Source organism: Typopeltis vanoorti, chromosome 1 (assembly GCF_054136105.1).
Source record: "Typopeltis vanoorti isolate ZY-2024b chromosome 1, IOZ_Tvanoo_1.0, whole genome shotgun sequence".
NCBI lineage: Eukaryota > Metazoa > Arthropoda > Arachnida > Uropygi > Thelyphonidae > Typopeltis > Typopeltis vanoorti.
This window is the reverse complement of record NC_143549.1, coordinates 185,892,978-185,914,611: the sequence shown is the minus strand read 5'-3', so window position 1 is coordinate 185,914,611 and position 21,634 is coordinate 185,892,978. Positions and strand designations below refer to the sequence as shown.

The window sequence follows — 21,634 nt, the reverse complement described above, 5'->3', positions numbered from 1 at the left end:
GAAGTGGAGCTAGCTGAGGAACTGGATAAGTACCAGATCGATATAATAGGGGTGACTGAAACAAAAAAGGCAAATACTGGTGAAATCTTTCTGAGCAATAAATACAAAATGTTATATTTAGGCAATGACAATCAAGGAAAAGAAGGAGTAGCCATAATATTCAACACTAAATTCGAGGCTAATCTTCTTGAATGGCAGACAATTTCAATTAGAGTGATGTGGGCAAATATCAGAATGGGGACCTGGACAATGAGATTTATTTGTGCCTATGGTCCCACAGAAGGTTCTGCTAAGGTAGAAGCAGAGAAATTTGTTGAGGTTTTAGAGAAAGCAATTGACAAAATGAAAAATGAAAAGTTGGTGGTCCTTTGGGGATCTAAATAGCAGAGTAGGAAATGACTGTCAGACATACAAAAATATTTTGGGAAAATTTGGAAAAAAGACTAAATTTAATAATAATGGCAAATACCTGTTGGATTTCTGCTCAGGACATGGATTGATTATTACTAACACCATTTTTCAACATAAAAAAAGTGCACAAATTCACAAGGAGAGAATTATGTTATCAACAATAACATAATCAATTTCATTGATTATGTTATTGTTGATAGTGATGTTTTCTCTCTGGTGCAGGACACCAGAGTGTACAGAGGATTTGAAATTGGAAGTGTTCACTATTTAGTCTTGAACAAGATAAAATTGAATTTCATACTGAAAAGAAGAACATGTAAGAAAGTTTTAAAGCGAATAAAAGTTGAGCAGCTCTCAGATGTCCACTGTAGAATGAAATATACAAACATTATTTAAGAAAAAAATGAAAGAGTTTGAGAAAAGGAATCAAACCTTCGAGATTCAGTGGCAAGATCTGAAGAAATCATTGATTGATTAAGCCAGAGAGAGGCATGTGGCGAGGTTGTCTGCAAGGATAGAAAAATCAGAACTCCTTGGTGGACACAGGAAGTTAAACAGGCAGTGAAGGAAAAGAAGAAAGCATATTAAACATTTGTGGCAAATATGTCAGCTTGTGCTCTTAGAGAATACAGAGACAAACGTAAGAAAGAATATAAGAACACTGTGTAAAACTAACAAAACAAAAGTAATAGGAGGACTTTCATAAGAAAATAAATATCAAGAAGGTGACAAGATGTTCTGGAGGTTATTGAAGAAGCTCAGAAATGGAAGAAAGAGTCTGTAAAAGGAATTACAGATGATAGAAGTGATATGAAAACTGGAGAAAAGATATCATTGAAATATGGAGTAATTACTTTGAAAAATTGCTAAATGAAATTAGCAGTGATGACAGCACAGTGATAAACACTGACCAGGCAGCATGCAATCAGGAATACATATCCATACTTGAAGTAGAAAAAGCCATCAAAAGTCTGAAATGTGGAAAGGCAGCTAGAGAAACCAGAAATGCTCAAGTATGGCAGTATAAAAGTCTTACAGTGGCTGCACTGTATAGTTCAGAGGGCCTGTACAGAGGGATGCATTCCAGATGATTGGAGTAGAGCTCTCATAGTACCCATATATAAAAAGGGAAATAAAACTGAATGTGGGAATCAGAGAGATATTTATCTACTGAGTGTTCCTGGTAAGATTTATGCCAGTATACTTGAGAAAGGATTGAGAAGGATTGCAGAAGAGAAGCTTGGTGAAGAACAAGCTGGATTTAGGCCAAATAGAGGCTGTCAGGATCAGATTTTCACTTTACGACATAGTTGAGAAATCATGGAATATAACAAAGATCTGTAGATCTGGATAGGACAAGGTGCCAAGAGAGGAGCTATTCAAAACGCTACAGTCGTATGGTGTCAGTGGGGCATTATATCAAGCAATACTTAGTCTTTATTTGAGTTGTAAGACAGCAGTTAGAATTGAAGGAAGTACAGGAAGATGGTTTAATGTTAAATCTGGTGTCAAGACAAGGATGTACATTATCTCCTCTGTTATTCATTATCTCTATGGATCACATTATGAAGGAAAGTGGTATTAAATCTGATATTAAAATTGGAGGTGTTAATCTCAGCTCTTTGCTTTATGCGGATGATGTTATACTTCTAAATAAATCTACTACAAGTCTGCAAGATCCCCTGACAAAACTGAATAACTGTTGTAATAGATATGGTATGAAGGTCAGCAATAAAAAGACAAAGACAATAAAAATAGGCAAAAACTGAAGCGAAAATATCAATTGCATTGTGAATGGAGAACACTTATAGAACAATTAAAACATTTCAGCTACTTAGGCATGATTTTTAATGAAGATGGTAAGTTAAATATGGACACAGACAACAGAATCAACAAATTTGGTATGTTAGGAATATGAATAAATTTATATGGAATAAGAGAGAAATTAGCCAAAACACTAAATTAGCTGTATATAAGAGAGTGTTCAAACCAAATTTAACTTATGGATCTGAGAGCTGGATCAGAAGTAAAACACTTGACCAAAGACTAGAGACCGCAGATATAAGTCCTGAGAAAGATTAGGAGCATGAAACGATGGCATCAATGGCAATATACTAAAAACGAGGATATTAGAAAAGAACTTGACATTGTCAGCATCCAGGAATGCATTAGCAAAGCTAATCTCAGGTGGTATGGTCACTCAAACAGAATGGGAGAGGAAAGATTAGCAAAACAAGTGTTCGCTGCTCAGTTAGCAGGAAAAAGACCCAGAAGAAGACCAAGATATAGGTAAAAAGTGCTTTAGAAGATAGAAATATAAGATCTGATAATGTTGGAGTCTTGAGAAATAACAGACTGATTTGGAGGAAAATTGTAGATAGGAAGTTAGTAATGATGTAAATTTTTCATGTAGTACTATCATATAGGGTACATTGCAGGAATTTGATGATGATGATTAATTATTCATCTGGACATAATCAGAGTAATATCTGACTTCAGCTAGAATTATTAAAGATAAGGTTTGTTCATGACGAGTATGTTGATTTCTTCTACCAAAAAAATAATTTAATAAACCTACTAGTTTCGCAACTGAAGCTAGTGGCTTCGTCTGGATTAAGGATGAACACACCAATTACAACAAGTATTAAATATGAATCATTACATAACTAAACACCGATCGTGTAGGAACCATTACAAAAAAATATAAATAAAACAGATACTCATGGAGCATGGAAGCTGGCACATGGTCAGTCATTGTTCAGCAAATGAGTCCAATAGTTTGTAGAAATTAAAGTCCAATGTGTTAAAAGATCAAAAACAGGCATATAAAAAAAAAATGTATCACTTTGTATGAGAAGATTTCAGAATCAAGAGTTACCCTACCAGGCAAAAAGGTACTATGTAACTTTTCTGATCACAACTTGACATCAGCAGAAGCTAACATTTTAAAGAAAGGGTTCAATTTTGCGGTCGCACCACAGCACATTCCTAAAATAGATATTATTTGCGATGTAGAAAAAGGCCCTTTACTTTCTACCTTAACCTGTTGCAAATGATATTAGATTAAAGCTGTGATTCTTCTCTCGTCTTCTCGTCGTCATAAAAAGAATATCAACTCCTTAGAAAAAAAGAGCACTTTCAAATTTAAAGAAGAATAAAGATATTATAGTGTTTAAGGCTGATAAAGACAATTCGACTGTGATCTTGAATACAACTGTTTATATGTCCAAATTTTCAATTTTATTTCTGACACCTCTACTTAATTCCATTAGATTATGACCTACTTGGACAAACCACGAAGAAACCCTTAAGCTTTTACGAAACATGACTGGATGGCCTACAAAACTTAGAAAAAGATTGAAATCCATGAATCCCTTAACTCCACATTTATGTGGTACAATGTACACAAGGCTAATATTTCTCTTCGGCTAATCGTAGATGGTATTAGCTAACCTACTTATTTGTTATCTAAACATCTTGCTAATCTTCTAAAGGAGCACATTACATATATGGATGCCTACATCAAAAATATGCAACCCTGTGTAGAAAAACTAGGAGAAATTTCTATCTCACCAATGGCCATTCTAGCTAGTGTGGATATTCTATCATTATTCACAAATGATCCTGCAGATGAAGTTATGATACTTATAGATAATCTGTTCCTTCAGGACATCTCTGAACTATTTAAACACTATCTCAACTCAAATTTCTTCTGATGGAATGGGAAAATTTACAAACAACTTTCTGGCCTTGTAATGGGAAACCCCTCTATCTCCTCCTTGTGCTGATTCATTCATGGAAAACTTCAAAAAAGATGTCGTTATCTACAAATCCTACACCGTCACTTTGGTGGAGATAGGTAGATGACATATTCATAATATGGAAGAATAGTGTGTCTGAGTTACACAATTTTCTGTCATCTATTAACTCCTTCCATTATAAAACTAAACTTACTTTAGAACTAGAAAATAAATGAAAATTACCTTTTCTAGGCATTCTAATTACCAAAAAAAAACAAACAGAGGCATTTCTCTTGGTGTGTACCATAAGCCAACTTACACAGATTGTTATCTATGTTACTCCTCGTTACACCATATTTCATAAAAATTAGGTATTGTACATATGCTGAAAAAGAGGGCAATCTCTATTATAAAAGATGAAGGAACACTAACAGAAGAATTACATTCTTTTGTCCAACTATTGACCAGCAATGGATATCCTAAAAAGATAGCACAAAAAATACTATTCTCTAATCCCGCTCCACAATAGATTCATGACGTTCACATAACCGAGCCTCTGTTTCCATCCCTTTTATTGGCAAAATTTCACTAAAAATCACAAATCTCCTGAAATTTCATGACATTAGAGTGGCCTGCAAACCCATTATGACAGTACGAAATCTGTTATGCTTGCCCAAGGACCACAACCCTTTCAACAAGCATCCTAGAGTTCACAACATTCCAAGTTCTTGCGGCCTTAATTACATTACAGCAAACATCGAGAAGTTTAGAAATAAGACAAAAGGAACATATTGGAGATGTCAATAACAACAGAGAAGACAGCTCAGGTCTCTGACATTTTCCATTTCTCCCACACTCACTGCAACATTGAATTGGACAAGAGCTCCATGTCTTACATAGAAGGCAACTTCAGTGCCTGCAACATCAAAGAGGCTACAATGGTAATCCACTCACAAGGCACTCTCAACAGAAACCAAGGGATGATTTTCTGTGACATCTGGAAGTCACTAATTAGATCTTTTAACACATCGGACTTCAATTTTTCTGCAAACTATCGAGCTCACCTGCTGAACAATGACTGACCATAGCCAGCTTCCACACTCCATGTGTTTGTTTTACTTGTATTTTTGTGTAACGGTTCCTACACATTCTGTGTTTAGTTATGTAATAATTCATATTTAACACTTGTATATTGGTGTGTTCATCCTTAACTCAGATGAAGCCACTAGCTTAAGTGGCAAAACTAGTAGGTTTATTAAATAAATATTATGACCAATAAACCCAGTGTTAGTTATTTTTTTTTATTAAAGATAAGATTTCTTTTTAATGAAAACTATAGTCTGAGATCAGAAATAGTGTTTCCTAAGGACAAACCTGGGTAGCATCTCAGCATTCAAAATAGACAAATACAAAAAAGGAAATTCATCAATATCCCTACTATAAATTCTGCAACTCTGTATGTAATGGCATGATATTCAAATAATAACAATGAATATATGCCAGTATAATAGCAAAGGGATAATTTTTTTTACAGGGAATTATCCAGGGTAAAGATATGTGCAATACATCTCTAATACAGAGACTTAGCCTCTTCTTTACCAAGACCACACTGTGTGGCAAAGCATCACATCCTTCCAGAGGTGCCCCTGTTTTCACAGACCAGTGCGGATCTAGACTGGAAAGTTGAAAAATATTCCAGAGGAAGGCAATGGTAAACCACCTCTGTACCTTGCCAAGAACATTCTATGAACATGCCAAAAATTAGAAAGTATGATATGGTGCTGGATGGTAAGACACCACAGGACTGAAGGCATCCAACATGCAACTGGGGAAGAACAGACGGCTTCCATAAGTAGAACTAGTGTTTATGATGTGTCCAGGTCAAACCCGGAAGGAAGCTTGGTCACAGATGTTACTGGTTGAAAAAGGGAGGCTCCCTATTTCACAAGAAACCACAGGATTGTAACTTGTAATGTTAGAAGTATGAATCAAGGTAAGCTGGAAATAATAAAGATGGAAATGGAGCACAAGAAGCCGGATATATTGGGAATAAGTGAACTTAGATGGACAGGAATGGGCCATTTTCAGTCAGGGGACTGTATGGTGTATTACTAAGGACATGAGAGAAGTCGTAAAAATGGAGTATCTTTCTTACTCAGGAAAAAGATGGCTAGGTATGTATTAGGTTATAATCCAGTGAGTGACAGAATCATTTCTCTCAGAGTGAATGGACATCCAATGAATATGACCATCATTCAGGTTTATGCACCTACTACAGAGGCACCAGAAGAAGACATTGAAGAATTTTATGGCAAGTCACAAGAAGTGATAGATGCAACACCAAAGCGAGATTTATGGCTACTTATTGGAGATTGGAATGCAAAAGTGGGAGAGACTGAGGAACAAGGAATAATAGGTCATTTTGGTTTAGGTATTCGTAACACTGCAGGGAAGGGACTAGTTGAGTTTTGTGCAGAGAATTCTTTGTTTGTTGCTGACACCTGCTTTAAACAGTACAAAAGAAGATTGTACACATGGATATCACCTGATGGACAATACAGAAATCAAATTGACTATATACTTGGACAGAGAAGATGAAGAAGTGCAGTTCAGTCTGTTGAGACTTTTCCAGTTGCAGACTGTGAAACAGACCATGAGTTATTAGTGGCTACGATACATGTGAAATTACGGAAACTGAAAACCACACAAATGTCGATCAGATATGATGTTGGAAACATACCAGCTGAATACAATATTAGCGTACAGATTCAACAGACTCAATTTGTGTGAAAGAGAACCAGATGAACTATGGGAAGAGATTAAAGATATAATTAAAACAGAAGCAAAGAAGAATATTCCAACAGTTTGTAAGAAGAAGAAGAAGTCCAAATGGCTGTCAGAAGATGCCATCAAAACTGCTCAGGAAAGGAGGAAAAATGAAGGCCACAGGAAATTTGCAGGAAGTACGGCATTTGAATGTAGAGTTTCAACGACAAGCCAGAAGAGACAAGGAAAATTACTTTAACCAGGAATACCAACAAATAGAAGACCAAAACAAGAAAGGAAAAACAAGAGATCTTTTCAAAAAGATCAGAGAACTAACAGGGAAGTTTAGTTCTAAGGTGACAATATTGAAAAGTAAACACAAAGGATATCTTACAGAAGCTGCAGACATCAAAGAAAGATGGAAAGAGTATACAGAAGCCCTTTACAGAAAGGACTCTTGTCCAAGATTACTGAGAAATTTGAAGAGCAGGATTATACACAGGAGCCAGTACCACTGGAGAGTGAAGTGAGGTGAGCACTGCAACAGCTATCCAGTAAAAAAGCACCAGGAGGAGATGGAATACCTGTTGAGCTGCTCAAAGCCCTGAGAGAAAATGCAGTTAAAATTTTAACAGCTCTATGTAAGCGAATCTGGATCACAACTACATGGCCTAGGGAATGGAAAAAATCAGTTTATATACCTTTATTGAAGAAATTCGATGCAAGAGAGTGCAAAAATTATAGCATTGATTTCTCATGCAAGTAAAGTCTTACTTAAGATCATTCAGAAAAGACTCGAACCATTCATGAAGAGAGAAATGCCAGATGAACAGGCAGGATTTCGAAAAGGCAGAGGAACAAGAGATCAAATCGCCAATGTGAGATGGATAATAGAAAGAGCACAAGAATAGCAAAAGAATGTCTATCTTTGTTTCCTTGATAGCAAGGCTTTTGACTCTGTAGATCATGTGCAACTGTGGAATGTGTTAAGAACAATGGGAGTCCCAGAGCATTTCATCATCCTTCTGAGGAATCTTTATTATGAACAAGAAGCTACTGTCCAAACAGATCTTGGAGAAACTGAGTATTTCACAATAGGTAAAGGGTGCGACAAGGATGTATTTATCTCTATACCTGTTTAACTTGTACAGCGAATACATTTTAAGAATGGCAGGGCTGGAAGAGTCTTCAGTTGGAATAAAAATTGGTGGAAAAAATATTAATAATTTGAGGTATGCAGATGATACCACCTTGCTAGCAGAATGCGAAGAAGATTTGGAGGAACTTATTATGAAAGTTAAAAAAGAAACTGCTAAATATGGTCTTAAACTTAACCTCAAAAAGACCAAAGTTATGGCAACATGTGAACTTAATGATTTTGTGCTCCTAGGATCCCGAATTGATAAAGATGGTTACTGTACTGAAGAAGTTAGATTATTACTCGGAAAGAAAGCAATAACAAATTTCAGCAAGATCTTTAAAGATATTAGCCTCACAACAAAAATCAGAATTGTGAAAGTAATGGTATTTCCTGTGGTACTGTATGGATGTGAAAGTTGGACCCTGAGAAAGAGTGAAAGAAGGAAAATAGATGCATTTGAATTATGGATTTGGAGACGCTTACTAAGCATATCATGGACTGCAAAGCAAACCAATAAATCAGTGATAGACAGAATAAAGCCAGATTGCTCCTTCGAAGCTATAACCATTAAGCAAAAATTGTCATACTTCGGACATATTATGAGGGCAAATGACAGTCTGGAGAAGATAATGATGCTTGCTAAAGTTGATGGTAGCAGGAGAAGAGGAAGACCAAGAATTAGATAGGTGGATGGAGTTAAAGAAGCAAGTGGAGTGCGCTTGGAAATTCTGAAAGACATGGTCAGGGACAGATCTGAATGGACAATGTATGTTCATAGGATCACCAGGAGTCGAAAATGACACGATGGAACATAACACACACACAACAGCAAAAGAATATCCAGAGGAGAGTGGAATATAATTAGGAGTATACTCATTGATACCAGAAGTAGAAAATCAAAAGAATCCTGAAATGTGGAAAAGATTCGCTAGAACAGATGCTATTTAAGCCAAAATATGTTTTGAAGTAGCTACTACATAATCCAGAAAGCCTAGTCACAAGGGTGAAACCTAGATGGTTGTTGCAGAGCTTATAAAAAAGAAGGAAATAAACTGAATGAGAAGGTAACAAATAAAAATTTCTCTACCAATTGCAGCAACGATTTATGTAGGTATGCTTGAGAAAAGGTTAAGAAAAACGTGGGGGGGAAACAGGACTGATTGAGATGCAAATGTAAGTTTCTGTGGTTTAGCAGTTCTGTGGGAAGTTTTCAGTATTGGGATCAAAGTATAACATAAATAAAGAGTTTAATAAAAATAAACAATTAAAACCAAGTTTCGTAAGTCATAAGACATCATCAAGGTACTGGTACATAAAAGCCTATTAACAATCAATTACACATATTAGATGTCTTTGATAACTTCACAACTGTTAAATATAACTGATAAACAAGAATACAAATGGTAAATTCGTTACTATATGCATGTTGGAACATTGCTAGTTGTTGCTATCACAAGTTTCGTGGTATCACATGTTACATCCTAGATCCGTGGCAGTTAAATTTTTTATGAAAGCAGAGCATACTTGATGTAAAATTAAATAATTTGTTGCAGATATTTCTTGCAGAATATTGTTTAATATTCATTGCTCTTGTAACATTTGTTATACAGGCCAGACAGGAAGGTCAGGAGAGATCTGCATGCCTGAACACATAAAAGACATTGAAAAAAGAAGAGAGCATAAATCAGGGCAAGCATTCCACACAACCACTACTGGCCATCAAATAGTTTAGCAACAAACAAAAATATTGTATATTGATTGTAACTGTTTTACAAGAAAATTTAAAGAAGCCTTGCAAATGTTAAGGATCCCTACACAATGTAATAAAAATCAAGACTTAATTTTACATCAAGTATGGTTTGCTTTAATAAAGCACTTAACTGCCACGGACCTAGGAAATAACATGTGATACCACAGAACATGATAGTAACAACTAGCAATGTTCCAACACACATACAGTAACGAATTTACGATTTGTATTCTGGTTTATCAATTATATTTAACAGTTGTGCAAAATCATTTAATGTTTAAATAATTGTTAATAGCCTTTTGTTGTGTAAACTTATGCACCAGTACCACTGATGATGATGTAAGGGTCTCGTCTGAGAGTCCCGACAAAACTTGTCGGGACTTAATTGCCAATTTTTATATATACTGTGCTTGTCGGTTCTTCTCTTGGCAACTCAGATCACCAGATCACAACTTCATACGTCTCTTTTCCAATGAACAACCTGCACCCACCCAGTTCACAGTCTTGTGTCCTTTGGAACTACAAGAGTGTCAACTAGGGAGACCTCCATGACTTCTATTCCTCCTTCCCATGGTCCAACTACCGTGTCGGTTCCTCTGATCCAAACATCTGCTCAGACTGAATAACAGAAATCATCCTCACAGGAATGAAGGCTTTCATCCCCTATTCCAGTTCAAACTCTCAGCTAACATCCAAGCCTTGGTTCTCAAAAAGTGTGAATGCTGTAAAAGAAAAAACCCCAGCTGCCCTCTCTGCCTACTGCAGCCAACAACAGTTGTAAAAGAATCATCACCAAGTGCAAGTGAGACTTTGAAAGAGCCAAATGCTACAAACTCGCCTCCTGCCCAAATAGGAGTTGCTCTTTCTAATCTCTTGCAAAGACCATTGGGTGCAACTTCTGCCCACCCAGGTTTCCACTACTCTCACATCCAGATGGTAGTATAGTTACCTCACATTTAAAAACAAAGGCAACTTATTACCATCACTCTTCTCTTCCAATTGCTTGCATTGATGACTTAAGCAAAAGTCCCCTTTACTCCAACAAGAATGGCTCCCTTCACATCACTCATAGTCTTCGAACAAAACGAAATCTGAAGAATCCTTAATAATCTGAACACAAAGAAGGTATCTGGTCCTTATCGTATCCCACTTACTGTGTCAAAAAACTGTGTCCCAGAACTAACACCTATCCTGTATTGCCTATTTAATCTATCCTATTAAACTAGTATCTACACTACAACACAGAAACAGGTCTATATCTATCCCCTCGCAAAGAAAAGTGTTAGAAGTCAACCAACGAACTACCATCCAATGAAAAGGTGGAGCAAGCTACCAATACTCCTGTCTCAGTATCTCCTATAATGCAAAACACATCTCCTTGCGGATATGTCTAATGTTATGCATTAAGGGAAGGGCCACTACCCAGACTAGTTTCGACCTTTATTGAGGTCTCTTCATTTATTTTTCACTTGGTTAGAATATAATAATTATATTCTAACCAAGTGAAAAATAAACTTTCAACATCTTTCTCTAAATCCAGAGTAATTTAATAAAAATGGGTGGCACACCATTTGGCAACTTCTATAGGTAGAGATGACCTGCGAATGCTTCTGCCTGGTATCTCAGCTTGGGCCTGGCTCCCACTGAAGAGACCTCAATAAAGGTCGAAACTAGTCTGGGTAGTGGCCCTTCCCTTAATGCATAACATTAGACATATCCGCAAGGAGATGTGTTTTGCATTATAGGAGATACTGAGACAGGAGTATTGGTAGCTTGCTCCACCTTTTCAACGAGTTGCCCTGGTGTGTACCACCTTTCCTCAGTCCTGAAGATACTTTCAGGCGCAAACTTTGTTTGCTCACACTTGGATAAAGGATTAAACTAAATTTATTATATTCTAACCAAGTGAAAAATAAACTTTCAACGAACTACCATCCAATTACTCTCACTTCTGTTTTCTCAAAAATTAGGGAAAAGGTCATCAATAACCAACTCTTGAACCATCTAGAGACATACCAACTAATCAGTGACCAGCAGTATGGATTCTGCCACTCACGATCTACAGCTGATCTTGCTTTCACCACTCACCTCTGGACTTAAAATATGGAAAAATTTGGAGAAACTCACATGGTTACCCTTGACATTTCAAAGGCATTTGATTGGGTTTGGCACAGGGGCTTACTTAACAAACTGTCATCCATGGTCTGCCTTCCACGCTCTGCAACTGGATCGCCAACTTTCTCACTGGTAGCTCACTATGTGTCATGGTGGACAGTTTCCCCTCCTCAGATATACCTATGCAGGAGTATCCCATGGTTCTGTTCTTTCACCCACTCTCTTCTTCTTGTATATAAATGACCTACTCTCACAGACTTTATCCTATCAATAGTTTTATTGATGACAGAACACTTCATTCCTCCTTTTCATTTAAAACCATGTAGTGCTCAATATCTTTCAATATCATAATCTTTCCTGGCACAATCACATTTCAACTATAGCTTCTGCAGTTGCCAAAAAACTTAGTGTACTTTTTACTACTTCACACCTTCACAGATGCTAACTACATATGCAAATTCCAAATCCACCTAGCCATGAAATAATGCACTAAAATCCTCTCTAAAATTGCTCGATTCTATACAGAAGAGGTCAATCTGGCTAATTAATGATTCCTATCTCTCACACATACCAACTTCAATCCCTCTCTCACAGACATTCTTTCTGCCTTGTACCCCTTCTACTAATACTTTCAAGGATAGTTGCTCTGTTGAAATGGCAACTATTATTTCTGCACTCTCTTCCAAAATCATTAAACCAAGAGCACTGTTAACCAACACTATTTTACAGTCCACCTTGAAACTCACTGAACCAACTTCACTGCCTCCTCTTTCGTTCCATCTATTTGTGTCCTTTGGAACAGTGTACTCCACTATGCCTTTCCCAAAGGTTATAACTCTCAGTTGTTCAAACAAAATGTGAACAGATTCCTCCTTTCTTCTGTTTCTCTTGCCCACACATGGCACTAATGTTCTATATGTTTTGTGGCCATTCCTGTGCAGATCAGATATTTATTTAAAAGAAAAAATAAATAAAATTGCAAATCAACTGAAAGAAAGATGGTCTAAATAAGGCAAGAGAGTATTCGATCGCTAATCTTATTTATAATCTATACAGAACAATTCATTAGGCAAGAAAATAGAAAATATTAACTGCAGAACTAATATTTTAGGTTCAGTAGCAAACCCAAAGAATTAGTTCCACAGTTTTACTAATTAGGCGCAATTTTTAGTCAAGACAGCAAATTATATGTGAAAATAAACAAGGTAATGAAGTCTTTATTTTTAGTTTATTTATAGATATGGAAAACCTGTATAAACCAGTAAATACCTGCATAACTTGATTCCTTGAAAATTTTAATGACACTGATGAAGGAAGGGTATGATGATCACGTACTGGACCTGTATTTGCCATTAGTGTGAATGAAGAAACTGCAGGTGCAGTACCGCTATAAATAGCATCTTGAACTGTTGAAGTCAGGGACATTCTCACATTGCCAGGCTTTGGAAGAGCTGAACAGCCTGCATTCAGCTGTGTTGGAGGCACAATGGCAGCAGGGATCACACCTAAAATTGGAGTAGTTGAAGCAGAAGTACTGGAATAAACATCTGGATGTAAAAGTGATGTAGAAGCAAGTGGATGATAAGTGGATTGCTGAGCCAAAAGCTGTGCTGAAGCTGTTGCTGATAAAGGTTGAAAAGCGGGACTGTCCGGATTAAGGGATGTGTTCTGGATAACAGTAGGAATACCAGAGAGGGTTATTTGAGATGTATTCCTTGTTAAATGAGAATTACTGTGCAATATTGCTTGACTTGAACCAACAGATAATTGTCTTGATGATGCACAACCTAAATTGGAGAGAAGGAAAGGAGGAAAAGAAAAATGATATTCATATAAAAAGATGAAAAGTCATTTGTTGACATATAAGAACAGCTTAAAAGAGTTAAAAAGTCAGCTACTTATTAGTTTCATATTAATATTTTAAATATATGTACATGTTATAATAACAGGTCAGTTCCAACATAAAAAAAACATTTTCCTACCTTTTATGTGTTTGTGTGACAGAAACCAGTGTTCATTTTTTAAAAATTATCACACCATTTTATTGTATACAAACTGAAAAATTTAGCAGCAACTGAATAAATAGGACTGAAGCAGTTAGAGGGATAGAGAAAGAAGGAAGAAAACTATTTAATGAATAATCAAATTTCTGAATGTGTTGCAGTAAATAAGAGGACTTTCATTGTAATTTTTATCAATGACATTCATTACTGAACTGAAGGTTTTATGTTAAATTCAGCAAATAATCATCAATTTCCTGATATATATATGTGACGGTTAAAGTGATAAATACGGTTATTATTTATAATTACCGATTAAAGTGAATAATTAGAATTAATCACTTTAACTGGTTAAAATGAATAATTCCTAGAGGAGTCCGGTAAATGTAATAAAAACATGTTTATAGGTCTTATATATAGGTTTTCATTCTCATAGAAATTATAACAGCTTAGGTTAGTTTATAATGAAAAAAGTAAGGAAAGTACTTCTTTAACACTCAATGAAATCAGAAATCATTATAAATTAACCAAACCTAACCTGGATGTCGCATGTCGAACCAGAGTGCAGTTGTAGTTTGTCGTGGGCAGATTAATGGGGATAAAAGATAAATGTTGTTGTTGTCCGGGCTTAATGATTGCGGGCAGATAAATGGGGATAACAAATAAAAGTTGTTGTGGGCAGATGAATGAAGATAATAGATAAATCAGAGAGGAACTGATCAGTGTTTTTCTCCACTGATGAGGAAAGAGGTACAGCAACAACATTTATCTATTATCCCCATTCATCTGCCCACAACAACTTTTATTTGTCATCCCCATTTATCTCAATCATTAAGCTCGGTCCACAACAATGTTTATCTTTCATCCCCATTAATCTGCCCACCACTAACTACAACTACACTCTGGTTCGACATGTAACATCCAGGTTAGTTTAGGTTACTTTACGTTAGATTAGTTTATAATGATTTCTGATTTCATTGGGTGCAACAGAAGTACTTTCCTTACTTTTTTCATTATAAACTAACCTAACCAATAAAGGTTAGGCTAGTTTATAATAATTTCCAACCGATAAAGGTTAGGTTAGGTTAGTTTATAATGATTTCTGATTCCATTGAGTGCAAAAGAAGTATTTTCCTTACTTTTTTCATTATAAACTAACCTAAGCTGTTATAATTTCTATTGAGAATGGAAACCTATATATAAAATTTATAAACACGTTTTTATTACATTTACCGGACTCCTCTAGGAATTATTCACTTTAACCGGTTAACGTGATTAATTCTCGTAAATTATTCACTTTAACCGGTAATTATTAATAATACTCGGATTTATCACTTTAATTGTAACATATATATATATACACACTCGAAGGGGGGGGGGGGAAGGTATGATTAAATTTGAATGATGTCTAATCTCTTAACAACAATTTTCCTCCAAATTAGTCTATTGTTTCTAAACACTCCAATATTGTCATATATCTAATAATTCAGTCATTTAGGGACCTTCTGATAATCAATTCACCAAGATCATGCATGGTCTTCTTCTGGTTCTGTTCACTGCCATCTTGAATAAAACACCTGTTTTGCTAGCCTTTCCTATTCTCTCTCTCAAGTGACCATACCACCTTAAATTAGCTCTGTTCACACAATCTTGAATGTTGACAATGTTAAGATCCTCCCTAATATCTTCATTTTTAATATGATTTTGCCACTGATGCCAAATTCACCACACCACTAATAATTTTTCTCAGAACTTTCATATCTGCTGTCAGTAATCTTGATCAAGTGCTTTATTTCTAACTCAACTCTCAGATCCATAAGTTAAAACTGGGCTTGAACACCATCTTTCATAGAGCTAGTTTTAGACTAATTTTTCTTTCATTCCATATAAATTTATTCAACTGCCTTCCTACCATACCAGCTAATTCTCTTATCTATTTTCATATGTAATTTTTCATATAAATTAAACATAATTGGCTTTTTTAATCGGTGAATAGTATGATCTTCTGTTGAGATTTGTGCTATGTTCTTTTTCTGTAATACAAGCGTCCTTCAGTGGTTGTTTTTGGAGTTAGTTGCTGTCTCTATGTTGTGTATTTTTGGTTACCGAGAAGGCAGGGTCAGAATCAGGATCAGTTTTGCGGTGGAAGAGAAGAAGATAACATAAGTTTCATTATTTAGATATTTGGTATATATATACTAAATTTAAGTATTACATTTAGTATATAATACTTAAATATGTTTTATACTTATAGTTAACTTATACTTATATAGTTATACTCACTTATACTTATTATAGCGTTTAGTTGTAATAGTTCCTCGACACTATTTTGAATAATGGCGGCAGCTCCAATTTCAAATGGAATATCACTAAGTTCTCCCTCATTTAAGGACTCAATTTTGCATGACATAATAAGGAATTTTGTGGCATACAGGACTTGTGAAATGTATGCGTCCTGGAGGTTGCATATGTGGCAGGTGTGAGAAGAGGAAATACGTATATGCGCAAAATGCAGGCAATTGGAGGAACTTGGTGAGTTAGAGATAATTATAACTGACCTTGTTGAGTTAGAGGAGGGAGATTCTCCACGTAGAGAGATGAGTGGTATAAGAGGGGCGAGAATAGTGGAATATGGTAGAAGAGGAGAGAATAGGAACAGTAGAAGAGAGGGAATGAGAGAAAGTTATGGGAATGGTAGAAGAGGAGAGAATAGGAACAGTAGAAAAGAGGGAATGAGAGAGAGTTATGTGAATGATAGAAGAGGAGAGAGGGAATGAAAAAAATGCGAGGAAGTGCTGGAACCAGGGATAGAGTGATGTCAGGCAGGTAAGTAGAGGAACACAGAGAGAAAGTGTTAGAGGCGAGAGAGTGAGGGATGCAGGTGAGCAATCGAGGAACAGGGAAGCAAGAGGTGTGATGTATGAGGACTTAATGATCCATGATGTGCAAGATAGGATGCGTGAGGAGTGTTTGCCTGGAGGAACGATAGAAAAGTGGCTATGGCAATTAAGAGGGCTGAAAGGGTGGGCGAGATGATTGTGATGGTAGGAATGAATGACTTGAGAGGCAATGTAAATTGGGCAACGAGAGATATGAGATTATTGCTTGAGGTTGTACAAAAGAAAATACAGAGAGGAAAGATAGTGTGTGTTGCCTAGGTATGATAGTGAAAAGTTGAGCAGAAATATTGAATAACATAATAGCTAGAATGTGTCAGAAGAGAGGATTAAACTATGTGGATGCTTGGAGGGTGTTTCAAGACAGAAAGGAATTGTATGCAAGAGACCACTTGCATTTGAATGAAGAAGGACGTAAGCATCTGGAGAGAGATTGCTGTTTTCTGAAAGAGTCGGTGTGTCAATGCAGGGAAACTAGAATACCTAGGATGAATGGTAGCAGGGGTGGCCTCTTGTGGGAATAGGTGCTAGGGAGAAGGGGGACAACATCAGGTAACGCTGAGCCCAATAGTCGAGAGGGGATAATGCTAAGTATAGAAACACTGGCATTTTTATGCTTTATACTAATGTCAGGACTATCTGGAATAAAGGAGAGGAATTGGTGGCGTTGAAGTATCAGCCTGGGCAAAGATTATTGGGATCACTGAGACGTGGTTGACAGAAGAGGATATAATAACAGGAATAGAAGTAGCAGGGTACAGCAACTTTTGGTACGATAGGAAGGGAAAGCGTGGTGGTGGAGTACTGCTTATGATAAGTGACGATGAGTTTTAGGATCCTTGGAGGTGCCCATGCAGCAATAACAATAATTTCTAGAGCTTTTTGATGAAGTGTTTTAATTCTAACCTAGCTCTTGGGTCCATAATTTAAAGTTAGTTTGAACACTAGCTTGTATACTACTAATTTAGTGATTTGAATAATTTCTCTCCTATTTCATATAAATTACTTTGATAATTCTGTTGTCTATTTCTATATTTAATTTGCTTTTGTCAGTCTCAAAAAAAAAAAAAAATTAAGACCCAACCTTTCAAATGCAAACTTTTCACCTGAAAATCAATAAATACCATATCAATCTTAAATTTACTTAACCTCGGTGGAAATCGCATGTGTAGTAGGTTATCAGAAAACTACCGACTTCATCCAACAAAGGGCCAATTAAGTTAATACCCCCCCCCTCCACTCACTTTATTATAGATATTAAAGTTTGTGCCTTATGCTTTCTTCTATACTTTCACAAGCAATTCGCCACCGAAATGACCATCAGTCATTAACTTTCCTTTATTACTATAAGAACATGAGGAACTGCTGGTGAAATATTTACTGTAACATATCAAGCCTACTAACAAATTCCTCCAAGTCCTCATTCATTCCATCTACCTTTACCATCTACCATCTTCCTCTTTGGACAGCCTTTCACATCATTTACCTCAAAGACTAAAATCTCTAGCTATACAATTTTTTGTATATTTTCAAAAATTCAGTGTAGGTATTGCATATTTGGTATCTATAAAAAAAGAAAGAGGGGAAAAAAAAGATTATTAACTGGTATAAGAAGCTATTCATATAAGGGGGAAAAAAACCTTGGATTTTTGCAGCTACTTATCCTCGTGGAGAAGAGTAAGAAGAAATTAAGTGAAGTTTATAAAGTAAAGGTTGAAAAGGTTATAAGTGGGAGACAAAAGTTCTAAACTAATGGAAGACTGCTGCAATTTATATTTAAGAAAACATTATTTTAGTGAAACAGCATTCAACATTTCACACTGATTTCACCAACATTCATGGTCTCAACATGAACATTAATGATGGTGCTCCACCACTAATATATAACTTGAAAATTAATCTGTTATTCCTCAGAGAAGCTCAACCAGCATATTAAACAAGTAATGTCTAGTTGAACTATTCAAGCTCTATCCTGCATAGTTCCTTCCTTCCTTCTATAATGTGGATTTGGTATATCTGAAAAGGTTGCTAAACTTTGAATTCCTTCTTCATGATCTACTCTGGTTTCCAAATTCCCTTGCCACACCTTACTTTAATTTACTGTTTACCGCTCTCCTAACTTCAATAACCACTTCAGTTATTTATCTGGATAATTAGATTGACTGGATAATTAGATCTAAATATCTAATTAGATAATTAGATATTAGATAATATCCAATTAGATATTAGATAATTATCTAATTATCCAATTAGATAATTATATAATTGGATAATTAGATTATAGAAAATCAAACAGTGAGATCATTTTCTTTGGAGACTTCTGATTATAATTTAAACTAGCTTCCCTCCTCTAATTCCATATATCAAGATGTTAAACTATTTGCTGTTAATAATAATAATCTAACAAAAATTGTTCGCATATCAACTTGATCATGTGAAAATCCTCATCATTTTGCCAACAACTGGACCTATTCATAACCATTCTACTTCTAAATATACTGAGCATATCAGCTTCTCACACTTTGTAATTTGAATCATAACCTTATCTGCATTTCCTTTCTAAAGATCATATTTCATCCATTAAATCTCAGCCTTATGTCTAATGATACGACAACAGTACAAATTGGAATGACCACTGTGATTTTTATGCTTTTTTTTTTCTCTATTGTCTGATTACTATTTCTGCTCTCCTAATTCAAACTTACTCCAAATAAAATAATCCTTGCTGAAGTGAGAGCCTTCATACTGTAAAGTAGTCCAAGATGCAAGAAGCACTGTGAAAGTAACACCTCCATTGTGATAGTTCCTAACTGAAAAGATCAGAGAAATAAAACTTAAAAGGGTATTATGAAATCTGCTTATTTTCATGTACTATTTCATAACATAATCTGTTCCAATACATTTTCTTCACCACAGCATAATTTTTTCCAAGGTCATCATAATAAACTTCAAGTTGGTTTCTGAACCATTTTCTCACATCTGCACTAACTTGTGATTTTCCTCAGGAAAAAAAAATTAGGAAATGACTAAGTCTGAGTCTAGTCTGTAATAAGATATTCCACAGCTTCAAATCCAATCTCTTTGATAGCTGATGAAGTGTTCACAGGCAACCTTTAGAAAAAAAAAGTCACTCACTGACTGGAAAGAAGTGGTTTGGAAAAACACATTTATGAATAAAAACATGCAGTTTACAAATTGCAAAATTTATAGTCTGCATGTTTAGCTATTAAAACTTGCTTTATTCAAATAATTTATGTATAATGCATAATAAATACATAACCAAAAAACTAGTACACACTGAACACTGGAAAACTGATATAGTAGCCTCCTCTCTATAGCTAGGAAAAAGATCAGTAGAGAGAGAGAGGCTGTGAAGAAGAAATTATACATAAAATTCAACTTGGTTGGATAGCATTTGTACACATTGGAGAACAGATATCCCAAATATGCCTTAAAAGAAAAATATATGACAACTGTATACTACTGCCAGTCCTAACATGTGGAAATGTTTAATAGTTTATTTATATATATATATATATATATATATATATATATATATATATATATATATATATATATATATATATATATATATATGTTCATATTTATATATACTGACTATAACCGAGACTAGAATAACAATTAAATTTATTCAAAACGCAACATGTTTCATTGGATTGTCCGACTTCTTCAGGCGTGGGAACATAGAAAGCAAGTAAACAATATAAGAAACATCGTATCACTATAAAACGACTATTATAAAATCAGTTAGCTTTGAACTGTAGCTACAGTCCATGTTGAAGTTCTATCCGTGTTGAAGTTCTATTCAAAGCACATCTCCTGGAGGAGATGTGTTTTGCATTAAGGGTAAATATTAAGATTAGTGATCAGAGCTTATTCTACTTTTACCAAGAGTTGCCTTGGTCTTGCACTACTTTGAGGGTCAGCTAGACTTCCAATACGTGCAGGTGCAAACTTGACTTGTTTGTCTGTTTGCTTACTTGGGAAATGGAGTAAAACCAGGTTTAAAATAGCTTGGTATCTTTAACACACACACACACACACACACACACACACACACACACACACACATATATATATATATATTATTATTATTCAGGCCTCCATGGAGTCAAAAGACTCATTGTGGGAGGTCCTTCCTAAGAACAAAGTCTGTCAAGACTCATCAAGGGGAGGTTCCCCCTAAGAAACACAAAATCTATCATACCACTCCTTAAACTCATTGACCGTTCTCGCCCTCACCACTCTATCAGGCAATGCATCCCACGACTCAACCACCCTCCATGCAAAGAAACCACTCCTCACCCTCTTGCTCACAGTTTCCTTTCGTAACTTCCAGGGATGGCCTCTTGTCATCACTCCTTCCCGCTGTTCAACCAAGTGAAAGAACTCCCCAGTGTCAACCCTGTAACCACCTCTCAACAGTTTAAAAATCTCAATCATATCACCTCTCCTTATTCTATCCGCCAAACTCTGCAGTCCACATTCCCTCAGCCGATTCTCATAACTATCCTTGTACAGTCCTGAGACCAACTTTGTCATCCGTCTTTGTATCTTTTCCACAGTTAATTTATCATCTTCAAATCCTGGGGGACCAAATCTGAGAACAATAATCCAAGTGTGGTCTGATCAGAGACTTATACAATGGAATGATAACACTCTTATCTCTGCAGGTCAGTGTCCTTCTCATAATTGGAGCAATCCTCTGTGTTACCTTCACCACCTTTGCAATATGTCCCCTAAACTTCAGGTTTCTATCAATCATCAACCCCAGATCTCTTGTCTCCCCAACA

General features: G+C 35.8%; 1 protein-coding gene across 1 annotated transcript in view; it reads right to left on the bottom strand.

Annotated features, from left to right (window-relative positions):
* The window catches only part of roq (RING finger and CCCH-type zinc finger domain-containing protein roquin), a 504,568-nt gene that overhangs the window by 278,766 nt on the left and 204,168 nt on the right, over positions 1 to 21,634 (bottom strand). The window contains exons 9-10 of the mRNA XM_090405434.1: positions 19,526 to 19,630; positions 13,193 to 13,710 (exon numbers count right to left, since the gene is read on the bottom strand). Of these exons, the coding sequence (XP_090261560.1) occupies positions 13,193 to 13,710; positions 19,526 to 19,630 (623 nt within the window). The remainder of the gene's footprint in view (positions 1 to 13,192; positions 13,711 to 19,525; positions 19,631 to 21,634) is intronic.